Below are 13,619 nucleotides of genomic sequence, written 5' to 3'. Positions count from 1 at the left end.
ACTGAAAATGAGGGGGAAGAAAAAGATATTCCATGCAAATGGAAATCAAAAGAAAGCTGGAGTAGCAATTCTCATATCAGACAAAATAGCCTTTAAAATAAACACTACTACAAGAGACAAAGAAGGACACTACATAATGATCAAGGGATCAATCCAAGAAGAAGATATAACAATTGTAAATATTTATGTACCCAACACAGGAGCACCTCAGTACATAAGGCAAATGGAAACAGCCATAAAAGGGGAAATCAACAGTAACATAATCATAGTAGGGGACTTTAACACCCCACTTTCACCAACGGACAGATCATCCAAAATGAAAATAAATAAGGAAACACAAGCTTCCAATGATACATTAAACAAGATGGACTTAATTGATATTTATAGGACATTCCATCACAGAATACACTTTCTTCTCAAGTGCTCATGGAACATTCTCCAGGATAGATCATATCTTGGGTCACAAATCAAGCCTTGGTAAATTTAAGAAAATTGAAATTGGATCAAGTATCTTATCTGACCACAACGCTATGAGACTAGGTATCAATTACAGGAAAAAATCTGTAAAAAATAAAAACAAATAGAGGCTAAACAATATGCTACTAACTAATCAAGAGATCACAAAAGAAATCAAAGAGGAAATCAAAAATACCTAGAAACAAATGACAATGAAAACACAACAACCCAAAACCTATGGGATGCAGCAAAAGCAGTTCTAAGAGGGAAGTTTACAGCAATACAATCCTACCTCATGAAACAAGAAACATCTCAAATAAACAACCTAACCTTACACCTAAAGCAATTAGAGAAAGAAGAACAAAAAAAACCCTAAAGTTAGCAGAAGGAAAGAAGTCATAAAGATCACATCAGGAAAAAAAAATGAAAAAGAAAGAAACAACAGCAAAGAAAATAAAACTAAAAGCTGGTTCTTTGAGAAGATAAACAAAATTGATAACCTATTAGCCAGACTCATCAAGAAAAAAAGGGAGAAGACTCAAATCAACAGAATTAGAAATGAAAAAGAAGTAACAACTGAAACTGCAGAAATACAAAGGATCATGAGAGATTACTACAAGCAACTATATGCCAATAAAAGGAAAACCTGGAAGAAACGGACAAATTCTTAGAAAAGCACAACCTTCCAAGACTGAATCAGGAAGAAACAGAAAATATAAACAGACCAATCACAAACACTGAAATTGAAACTGTGATTAAAAATCTTCCAACAAACCAAAGTCCAGGACCAGATGGCTTCACAGGTGAATTCTATCAAACATTTAGAGGAGAGCTAACACCTATCCTCCTCAAACTCTTCCAAAATATAGCAGAGGGAGGAACACTCCCAAACTCATTCTATGAGGCCACCATCACCCTGATAGCAAAATCAGACGAAGAGGTCACAAGAAAAGAAAACTACAGGCCAATATCTCTGACGAACATAGATGCAAAAATCCTCAACAAAATACTAGCAAACAGAATCCAACAGCACATTAAAAGGATCATATACCATGATCAAGTGAGGTTTACCCCAGGAATGCAAGGATTTTCCAACATATGCAAATCAATCAATGTGATACACCATATTAACAAATGAAGGATTAAAACCATATGAACATCTCAATAGATGCAGAAAAAGCTTTCGACAAAATTCAACACCCATTTATGATAAAAACCCTCCAGAAAGTAGGCCCAGAGGGAACTTACCTCAACATAATAAAGGCCATATATGACAAACCCACAGCCAATATCGTTCTCAATGGTGAAAAACTGAAATCATTTGCTCTAAGATCAGGAACAAGACAAGGTTGTCCAGTCTTGCCACTATTATTCAATACAGTTTTGGAAGTTTTAGTCACAGCAATCAGAGGAAAAAAAAGAAATAAAAGGAATCCAAATTGGAGAAGAAGAAGTAAAACTGTCACTGTTTGCAAATGACGTGATACTATATGTAAAGAATCCTAAAGATGCTACCAGAAAACTACTAGAGCTAATCAATGTACTTGGTAGAGTAGCAGGATATAAAATTAATGCACAGAAGTCTCTTGCATTCCTATAAACTAATGATGAAAAATCTGAAAGAAAAATTAAGGAAAAACTCCCATTTACATTGCAACATAAAGGATAAAATACCTAGAAATAAACCTACCTAAGGAGACAAAAGATCTGTATGCAGAAAACTATGACACTGATGAAAGAAATTAAAGATGATAAAAACAGATGGAGAGATATACCATGTTCTTGGATTAGAATTAACACTGTGAAAATGAGTATACTTCCCAAAGCAATCTACAGATTCAGTGCAATCCCTATCAAACTACCAATGGCATTTTTCACAGAACCAGAACAAAAAATTTCACAATTTGTATGGAAATACAAAGACCCCAAATAGCCAAAGCAATCTTGAGAAAGATAAACAGAGCTGGAGGAATCAGGCTCCCAGACTTCAGACTATACAACAAAGCTACAGTAATCAAGAGAGTATGGTACTGGGACAAAAACAGAAATATAGATCAATGAACAGGATAGAAAGCACAGAGATAATCCCACGCACATATGGTCACCTTACCTTTGATAAAGGAGGCAAGACTATACAATGGAGAAAAGACAGCCTCTTCAATAAGTGGTGCTGGGAAACTGGACAGCTACATATAAAAGAATGAAATTAGAACACTCCCTAACACCATACACAAAAATAAACTCAAAATGGATTAAAGACCTAAATGTAAGGCCAGACACTATCAAACTCTTACAGGAAAACATAGGCAGAACACTATGACATAAATCACAGCAAGATCCTTTTTGACCCACCTCAAAGTGAAATGGAAATAAAAACAAAAATAAACAGATGGGACCTAATGAAACTTAAAAGCTTTTGCACAGCAAAGGAAACCATAAACAAGATGAAAAGACAACCCTCAGAATGGGAGAAAATATTTGCAAATGAAGCAACTGACAAAGGATTAATCTCCAAAATTTACAATCAACTTATGCAGCTCAATATCAAAGAAACAGACAACCCAATCCAAAAATGGGCAGAAAACCTAAATAGACATTTCTCCAAAGAAGATATACAGATTGCCAGCAAACGCATGAAAGGATGCTCAACATCACTAATCATTAGAGAATGGAAATCCAAACTACAATGAAGTATCACCTCACACCAGTCAGAATGGCCATCATCAAAAAATCTACAAACAATAAATGTTGGAGAGGGTGTGGAGAATAGGGAACCCTCTTGCACTGTTGGTGGACATGTAAATTGATACAGCCACTATGGGGAACAGTATGGAGCTACCTCAAAAAACTAAAAATAGAGCTACCATACAACCCAGCAATCCCACTACTGGGCATATACCCTGAGAAAACCATAATTCAAAAAGAGTCATGTACCACAATGTTCATTGCAGCTCTATTTACAATAGCCAGGACATGGAAACAACCTAAGTGTCTGTCAACAGATGAATGGATAAAGAAGATGTGGCACAGATATACAATGGAATATTACTCGCCACAAAAAGAAAAAATTGAGTTATTTGTGGTGAGGTGGATGGACCTATTCTGTCATACAGAGTGAAGTAAGTCAGAAAAACAAATACTGTATGCTAACACATATATATGGAATCTAAAAAAAAAAAAAATGGTTCTGAAGAACCTAGGGGCAGGACAGGAATAAAGACGCAGATGTACAGAATGGACTTGAGGACACGGGGAGGGGGAAGGGTAAGCAGGGACGAAGTGAGAGAGTGGCATGGACATACATACACTACCAAATGTAAAATCGATAGCTAGTGAGAAGCAGCCGCATAGCACAGGGAGATCAGCTCAGTGCTTTGTGACCGCCTAGAGGGGTGGGATGGGGAAGTTGGCAGGGAGACGCAAGATGGAGGAGATATGGGGATATATGTAAATTTATGGCTGATTCACTGTTATAAAGCAGAAACTTGGGCTTCCCCGGTGGCGCAGTGGTTAAGAATCTGCCTGCCAATGCAGGAGACACAGGTTCAATCCCTGGTCCAGGAAGATCCAACATGCCACGGAGCAACTAAGCCCATGTGCCACAAATACTGAGTCTGTGCCCTAGAGCCTTCGAACCACAGCTACTGAAACCCACGTGCCTAGAGCCCATGCTCCTCAACAACAGAAGCCAATGCAATGAGAACCTGCGCACAGCAATGAACACCCAACACAGCCATAAATTAATTTTTTTAAAAAAAGCAGAAACTAACACACCATTGTAGAGCAATTATACTCCAATAAGGGTGTTAAAAAATAATAATAAATAAATTTTTTAAAAAATCAACTGCAGTACATGGACCTTATTTGAGTCTCAAATTAAACAACATAAAAAATAAAAATTTATAAGAGAATTAGTGAAATGGATATGTTAACATATTAATTAATATTTATTAATTTTCAGGTGAGATAAGGGCATTATGGTAATAATTTTTTTAAGGCATCCCATCTTTTAGAGATATATATGCACTGGAATATTTACATATGAAATGATAACGACATGTGAGATTTGCCTCGAAATAAGTCAAAAAAGTGGGGAGAAGGGAGGCGGAGAGCCTGGGATATAGATGAAATAAGACTGGCCGTGTATTGGTAATTATGGAAGCTGTGTAACAGGCACATTGTTACTATAATATTCTTTCTATGTTTGTATATGTTTGACATTTTTCATTAAAAAACATTTTATGAAGAAGACATCTTAAGGAAAGTAAAAAAAAAATCAAGCTATAAATTGGGAGAATATATGTGCAATACACATAATCAAGAAGGGATTGTTATCTAAATTACAGGAAGAACTCTTACAAATCAATATAAAAAGAAAAAATAACACACTAGAATAATGGGTTTGTCCTCTCCACAGATTTTCTCCATATATTATCCACTTTACTTCAATAGCAAGAGCCTGACAAGGTCATTTTCATAACCCCTCTATCTTATTAGCAATCAGTGAACTGAATGGCACAAAGGTAGAGGTAATTATGGCTCTCCTAAAAAACAGCTGACCTTGGAAAGCTATGTTTGAAAGCCAGAAGTAAGGTGACCAGCCATCCTGGGTGGCCTGGGACTGAAGGGGTTCCCAGGAGGTGGAATTTTTGGTGCCAAATCCAAAAAGTCCTGGGCAAACCAGGACAAGTATCACCATGGGTAGAAAAACATAATGTAGAGCCTGGATTCAAGTTCTGGAAACTGGATTCAAATTCTGATCGTGTCACCTCCTAGCTGTGTAACCTTGGACAAGTCACTTAACTTCTCTGAGCCTCCATTTTTTCATCTGTAGAATGGAGATAACCAAAGTACCTATATAGGATTGTTGTGAGGATTAAATGAGTTAATGAATGTAAACAGCTCAGGATAGTACCTAGCACATAGTATGATATGTGTGATAGTATGATATATGTCATAGTACGATATATGTCACCTACCATTAGTAATTCAAAGTTGTATAATATCAAAGCATAATAATCCAAATGTACAATAAAATCTGTTTTGACCAGATGGAATCTTAAAAAAAAAAAAGAATAATGGGCAAAAGACACAAAGAGGCATTTCACAGAAGTAATAAATATGGCTAAGAAACATATGAACATGCTCAGTAATCAAGAAAATGCAAATCAAGATAACAATGAGATGTCATTTAGCAAAAACTAAGAACTCCAAGAATTCTAAGGCTTACAGAATGTGAATCAAAAGGATCTCTTATGTATGGGTACAATTTGGAAAAATAATTTTTTTTTTTTTTTTTTTTTTTTTTTTTTTCCGGTACGTGGGCCTCTCACTGTCGTGGCCTCTCCCGTTGCGGAGCACAGGCTCCGGACGCGCAGGCTCAACTCTCAACCACTGCGCCACCAGGGAAGCCCAGGAAAAATAATTTTATACTTTCTAAATATCAGTTCAGAGTAAAGCTGAGCTTTCATATACCCCACAGCTCAGCAATCCTATTCCTCAGTTTAGAACCAAGAGAAACACTTGGACACAAATAAGAATATTCCAAGCAGTGTTGTTTCTTCGAGCAAAACTCTGGAAAACACCAGAATGGTACAGAAACACAACAGAATGTTATATAACAGTTAAAATAACTGAACTATAGATAAATGCAACATGAATGAATCTTTAAAATATGTTACTGGCTGAAAAAAATAAATCAGATAATAGTACATTAGTATGGCACTCTTTTTATAATCGTAAAAATATCTAAAATTAAACAATACTTTATTTATGTCCATACATGTGAACAAAAATGGTTTTTAAGACGCAAGGAAATGATAATACAGAATCAGAATAGGGTTCGCCTTAGTTAAGTGTAGGTCAGTGGGATGGGTTAGGAGAGATAAATGTAAATTATTGTCAATGTTCAAGTTCCTGGGTTAGAGAGTGGGTTGGTGGATGTTTATTATTTCTACGAATGAATGAGGGGAAAAAGAGTATATGAAAAAAAAAATCACTTAGAAGCTATAGCAGTAGTCCAGGTGAAAGATGATGCTGGTGGTCTGGGATGGTAGCAGTGGGGATGGAGAGAAGTACATAGACCTGAAGGATATTCAAGAGGTAGAAATAAAAGAACTTGGTAACCGACTGGATGTGCGGGCTGATGGAGAAGGAAGAGTTATAATGACTCTCAGTTTTAAGGAACTGGATGGAGAGTAGGACTATTTAACAAGAAAGGGAACCACAAGTTTATAATGCACTTCAAGGAGTTTAGTAATGAACACTGTGGTCATCACCGTCATATCTAGTCCAACCATCCCCATAATGAGGCAACACAGGGTGAGGGTGAGAATTTAACTATCCTCTGCCCCAAAGGCACAAATCCTTTGTTTCAGCTAAAAAGCCTACCACTTACACATACATGGCCCAAACACACATATCTGGAGGGAGGCTCAGGTACTTTTGTTCAGTGTTGAAAGAAAACTGGCTCTCTCCCCAACCTAGACTTGACAGGAAGCATTTAGTGGCTGTAGCAGGCATTTTTTGAAGTCAGCATAAGGATGAAGCTAATAGAAGAGAAGGTCAAAGCCAAGACCACTATAAAGACACGCAGGGATTTCCCTTGTGGCCCAGTGGCTAAGACTCCACGCTCCCAATGCAGCGGGCCCAGATTGAATCCCTGGTCAGTGAACTAGGTCCCACATGCCACAACTAAGAGTTTGCATGCCACAACTTAAGATCTCGCATCCCGCAACTAAAAGACCCCCATGCCGCAACTAAAGACCCGGTGCAGCCAAATAAATAAATATTTTTTTAAAAAAAGAAGAAGAAATGCAGTCAGGGCCCTGATTCAACCACAATCCTGTCTCTGGCTCCTCTGTTATGTGAGCCTATTGCTCCAGTTACTGTGAAAGCCCATCTGAGTAGGCTTTCTATTGCTTATAGCTGAAGACGTGGAACTAACACCAAGGTTGGAAACAGAAAGGAGGTTTATAAATCCCAAGCTCTAAATCACTAAATCAGCTCAACTGAAGAAGAGGAAGGAAGGTTTCCTATCCCTCACATTAGGAATTTGGATATCCTTGTTATAAAAAAAAAAAAAGAAGAAAAAAATGTTGCTTAGAGCATCACCTGTTGTACCTTCAGACCAGACAATGTACCTATGGTACTGTAACTGTGGTACTGAGGACCTGAAAGAGGAAAAAACTGAGGCTAACAGAATGTTTTGGCTATTCTTCATAGATTAAAGTCTACACACAGATGTTATAATATCATTCTTCATACTTTTCAATGTTTTTAATTGTCCAATGTGAAATATTTTAAATCTAAGTATTAAAAAAATTAATTTCTAAGAAAAGACATGCTTAAGGGAGAAAGTCTTACATCCTATTTGTTCCTAATGATTGTTTTAGGGTATCACAATCTTATTATAATAATCGGAAACAACCTGACCAAATATTTGACTATGAATTTGGAGGTGAGGAAATTTTTTTTTAATTATTTATTTATTTATTTATATTTGGCTGCGTTGGGTCTTCATTGCTGTGCACAGGCTTTCTCTATTTGTGGCGAGTGGGGGCTACTCTTCGTTGCGGTGCATGGGCTTCCCATTGCGGTGGCTTCTCCTGTTGTGGAGCATGGGCTCTAGGCTTCAGTAGTTGTGGCTCGTGGACTCTAGAGCACAGGCTCAGTAGTTGTGACACATGGACCCAGCTGCTCCGTGGCATGTGGGATCTTCCCGGGCCAGGGCTCAAACCTGTGTCCCCTGCACTGGCAGGCGAATTCTTAACCACTGCACCACCAGGGAAGTCCCGAGGTGAGGGAATTTAATAATTAAGTTAATTGCTGTATTCAAATTTTAACTTTGAGAAATTATGAAATACAAAAGCTTGAAAAGATCAATTAAAATCATAGGAATTCTACATATCAAAGGGACTCCCCAGCCCAAATAACAAAGTGGCCAATCTATAAAGAGACTACTACTTTTGGAAGTATTTAACAACAAAATGCCCTGATTTTCAAAAATAAAATTCTGATAACCAGATCCTTTCTTTTTTCCAGTACATGAAAGCCGATTTCAAATTTCCGGAGAGCTAACTAAATAAGCTCTTATCATATAAAGATTTTAAGGTTAGTAAAGATGTGATGATTTATTCTGATGCCCACGGTCAACATTTTAAACAGGATATGACTTGAGAATTACCAAACTCACCCCTGCCCTACTATATTCTTTACTCTTATTCATCTCTTTTTGCTTTCCTAGTTCTCTTCAGTGTGCCCTCCTGCTGATTTACTGTCTGTTTTTTCTTTTCCTTTGTCTCTTTCTGCCTGTGTCCAGCTTTCTCCGACTGTGTCCCAGGACACCTCTGTACCTTCTGCCCTTACCTTTGGTCCTCCCATTCTCCCTTTTGCTATCTCTTCACTCTCTCTTCTCCTCCCTTCTTTAGCTGTAGTACTTACTTCATACAATTATGGAGTCAAAGTTTATAATCTCTGTTTTATCATTTTTAGACTCTAAGATGACTTTTATTTCTGAATTTTAAAAGTTTCTTAAATTAATTTGTGTTGGGGCTTCCCTGGTGGCGCAATGGTTGAGAGTCCGCCTGCCGATGCAGGGGACACGGGTTCATGCCCCGGTCCGGGAGGATCCCGCGTGCCATGGAGCAGCTGGGCCCGTGAGCCATGGCCGCTGAGCCTGCGGGTCCGGATCCTGTGCTCCGCAGCGGGAGAGGCCACAACAGTGAGAGGCCCGCGTACCACAAAAAAAAAAAAAAAAAAAAATTAATTTGTGTTGTGTGGCCCTGAACTGACTTACTCAGTGAGTCAGTGTCACAACAAGGTGCTGCTTACTCACCACAGAATAATGGTTTTTACTAAGGTTTTTAGATCAGAAGAGTCATTCCTTGGACAGTATAAACTTAACCTACTAGATTAACTGCTAAAAAAATGGCATTAGAATTCTGGGACATATGCTGCATGTACACTCATGTTTTAAAAATTCAAATTTCTTTAAATAATTTTTTATTAAATGGATGGAATATCTAATTTGATAACATCTTCTAAAACTGTGGGGGCTTCCCTGGTGGCGCAGTGGTTGAGAATCTGCTTGTCAATGCAGGGGACACGGGTTCGAGCCCCGGTCTGGGAAGATCCCACATGCCACGGAGCAACTAGGACCATGAGCCACAACTACTGAGCCTGCGCGTCTGGAGCCTGTGCTCCGCAACGAGAGGCCGCGACAGTGAGAGGCCCGCGCACCGCGATGAAGAGGGGCCCCCACTCGCCACAACCAGAGAAAGCCCTCGCACAGAAACGAAGACTCAACACAACCAAAAATTAATTAATTAATTAATTTTTTTAAAGTGAATTTAGTGAGTGCCTATGTTGTGACTTGGCCTTCACACCTGTATGGTTTTACCATTAATTCACAGAACCCTCAATATTATAAAGTATAACTAACAGCATTCTACAAATATATGAACTCATTTTCCTACAGAGAGAAAAATGAAGCAGAGAGAATTAACCCATCCAAATCAGATTGCTGATAGTACAGCAGGGATCAGACATCTGAACTCCCGGTTCCCGGAAAATAAATATTAACCTCTGTGCTTCCATCATTTATGATTTCTTTTTTATTTTTTATCATACCAACTTAATTCTCCATAAACACAAATATAACAACTCATTTCTGTTTTAATTTGGAGGACATTTAGTTTTCTTCTATTGTTTTAAGGTTTAGAACACAATGTTCTACATTGAAAAAAATTAAAATAGAATCCTAAACATAAATAAAGAGAAAACAAGATACTATAGTCCAAAGGCAATTGCTATTTCATAATAAAGAAAAGTTAGTTTAAAAGTCAAATAGAAAGCCTCATAATCCAATGTACAACTTGGCTATATTTCACTGAATAGAGAACAGCTATATTAAGGTACTGACAATTTTACCAAACAATTGTGTCTCAAGTGTTGTGCATCTCCCTAATGTTACAGAGGTTAATATGTGACATGCCCCAAGTCAGTAAGTCACTCTGGCATTTAACCAGTCTTTAGAAGGGACTTGTACTAATTTATTTCCATTTTAACTGTGATTCTAAGTTGACAACCCTTGGCAAGGCAGTACAGAAGAAGGATGATTAGAAGAGAAACATTCTTAAAATGGATTAAGCAGGGCAGGTACTAGCCTGTCATATGCAGCAATCATAAAGTTGAGGAGGAGGCTGATGGACTGTTCCACACTGATTTGGTGAGTTGAAGGAAGGCGCTTGTTCAGCTGGTAGTAGATGGATGAGATGACGGTCTCGAGGCGAGACACACTGATCTCAGTGGTATGATCCAGTGTATTAAGGCCATTGTCTCGGAAGGCTTCAATCATGTTCCAGATATCAACAAGATGGACTGGAACACAAAGAAGATAAACTTTGTGTTTATTTTGTCAACACAAACTTTGTGTTTATTTTGTAACTTTTTCAACAATTCAAAAGTTTTAATTCAGCAGAAAGATATAAGAACTTTACATTTATTTACATTTAATAGAATAGTGAAGGGTGGCAGAATATGTCACCCCAAGATATGCCACTTTGGCGTACGGAGTAGTTTGAGCTAAAGACACCTGAAAAAACAGCAGATGCCAAGAAGGACACTCTGACCTCCCCTTTTCTTCCCAAAAGCAGGAGATAAAAGTCCCATGTGAAAAATGCCCACCCTATTCCAAGAGGAAAGAAACTTCCTCATCACCAGAGCCAGTGAATTGAGTCTAAGTGAAACCTGCAGACTTTGTTAAAATAACTCTTATCTTTAGTCTCCTGACCTATTTTAGTTATTTTTCCACAACTGCCACTCTTTGTTCAACTTAGTATATAAGCACTTAGGCCTACTCACTCCTTTGGGTTTTCATTTTCCTACGGGGGCTCCCATGTACATGTAAAAATCCATATGCTTTTCTCCTGTTAATCTGTCTTATGTCAATTTAATTCTCAGGCTCCGCTGGAGACCCTGAGAGGGTAGAGGTAAAGTTTTGCCTCCCCTTTGTAACTTCAAAAATACACAATGCAAAATGTAACAGAACCTCAAAGAGACAAATCCACAGGCTTTGTGGGAGATATTAATACACCTCTCTTAGCAAGTGACGGAGCAAACATACAAAAAAAAAAAATAAGTACAGTCATAGACAAACTTACAACTAACAAGGCAGGCAAATGGACACTATATGAAGTCCTGCCCCCAGTGATTAGAAAATATGCTTTATTTTCAAGAACACAAAGAACATGTAAAAAAACTGACCTTATCCTGAGTCATAAAACTAATCCCAATAAATTCTAAAAGATGAAAATCATATAAGCTGTGCTCTGTGATCAAAATGAAATTAAGTCAGAAATCATTATCAAAAAGAAAACTTTTAAAATAAACTTTATCTTCAGAAATGAAGAAACACACAACTTGGAAATGTCCTTAATCTGATTAAGGATATCTACAAAAAAACTGCAGCAAACATATTACTTAATAGTAAAATGCTGAAAGCCGTTCCCCTCTGATATTGGGAATAAGAAATGCCCAGTCATCATTCCTATCGTATTTCAAATCCTAACCTATATAAATATGCAGCAATTATCAGTACAAGTATTGGAAATAAATGTGACTGTCATTATTCAGAAATGACAAAATTATACACATTGAAAATCATAAAGATTCTACATGTATATCACTAAATATTTGAGTCTAGAATGACTGCTAGATACAAATCAAGATATGAAAGTCACTGTATTTCTAAATATTCCAGGATTCAGGAATAAATCCAATAAAGGATGTGCAACATCTCTACTAAAAATATATATAAATTAGCAAAACTTAAAGACCTAAATAAATGGAGGGATATATCAGGTTCACAGAAATGAAATCTCAACACTGGAAATACATCAATTCTCCCCAACTTGATCTACAGTTTCAGTGTAGTCCCAACAAAATCCCACAGGGCTATACATTAAAAGGATGAATTTTATTATACGTAAATTATACTTTTAAAAAAAAATGAAGGAAAAAAATCCCAGCACAAATCTTTGTTTTTGTTCATTTTTAGTAGAAATTAACAAGCAAATTCTAAAATTTGTGTGAAAATAAATGTAAAAAGGCCAAGAATGTCTCAGACAATCTTAAAAAGTAAAATAGAACAAAGTACCCAGAACATACTATAAAGCTCTAACAGTGATTATTGGTACAAGGATAGACAAACAGACCAATGGAACACAAGAGTTCAAAAGCAGATCCTCTCACATATGAACACAGCTATGAACATTCTTGTACATTTCTCCTAATGAATATGAGAAAAAGATTTTTTTAGTAATGAAGAAAAAGGATGGTCTTTCAATAAATAGTATAGGGTCAACTGAACATATATATGGAAAAAATTGAAATCTGACTCCTACTTACACTCTGAAGTAAAAAAAATTTCAGGTGAACTGAAGAATCATATGCAACAAAATAAAACCGCTAGAACAATGCATCTTTTACTTTATATTACTAATGCCACTAGCCTGGCTCAGCCCACACATAGACTACTGTGTTTCAAGAATAATTATGGGAAGAAGTATAAAAATAGTAGTTCCTGTAGGACAGTGGTTTTCAAACTATTTGACAACAACATGAAAATATATTTAAATCAACGCACACACACACACACACACACACACACACACACACACACACCCCTCTAGATATATAAAAAACACGTTTCACAAAATACTTTACCACATAAGCTACGTTCTGACCTTGTTTTCTTTCTCTTTTTATTTCTCCATTACATGCTTTAACTTCTGGCTACAGCTCACCAAAACAGTTTCATGAACCATTAACAGTTCACAATCCCATAATTTGAAAACAATGCTTTGGGAAACCAGAGAAGAAACATGACTTGGTCTAGGATGGTATGGTAAACTCTTGGAGAGAATTTTAAGCTAGGATTTTTGAGCAGGACTTAAAGTAGTGTAGAAGTATTTAAATATAAAGTGACTTGTCAAAGGTCATGTGTTTATAATAAATGACAAACAAAACCTGGAGTAAAACAGGTTTTCCCATTCTAAGGCTAATGTTCTTTCCATTACACAAAACAGTTTTGCATTAACATACACACACACACATATCTGAGAAAAGTACAATAATTCTAAGTTCATCTGCACACAAATTAA

General features: G+C 37.0%; 1 protein-coding gene across 31 annotated transcripts in view; it reads right to left on the bottom strand.

Annotated features, from left to right (window-relative positions):
• Window positions 1-13,619, bottom strand: part of DTNB (dystrobrevin beta) — a 280,987-nt gene that overhangs the window by 228,824 nt on the left and 38,544 nt on the right. For all 31 annotated transcript variants that reach the window (XR_010835611.1, XR_010835614.1, XR_010835612.1 and 28 more), the window contains exon 4: window positions 10,623-10,836. Coding sequence is in view for 24 of the 31 variants with exons in the window: in XM_067007966.1 (XP_066864067.1) it covers window positions 10,623-10,836 (214 nt within the window). In the remaining 7 variants the exon portion in view is untranslated. The remainder of the gene's footprint in view (window positions 1-10,622; window positions 10,837-13,619) is intronic.

The sequence above is a fragment of the Kogia breviceps genome, chromosome 11 (genome assembly GCF_026419965.1).
Source record: "Kogia breviceps isolate mKogBre1 chromosome 11, mKogBre1 haplotype 1, whole genome shotgun sequence".
Taxonomy (NCBI): Eukaryota; Metazoa; Chordata; class Mammalia; order Artiodactyla; family Physeteridae; genus Kogia; species Kogia breviceps.
Note: the sequence above shows the minus strand (reverse complement) of the source record. Positions and strands in the feature narration are given on the sequence as shown.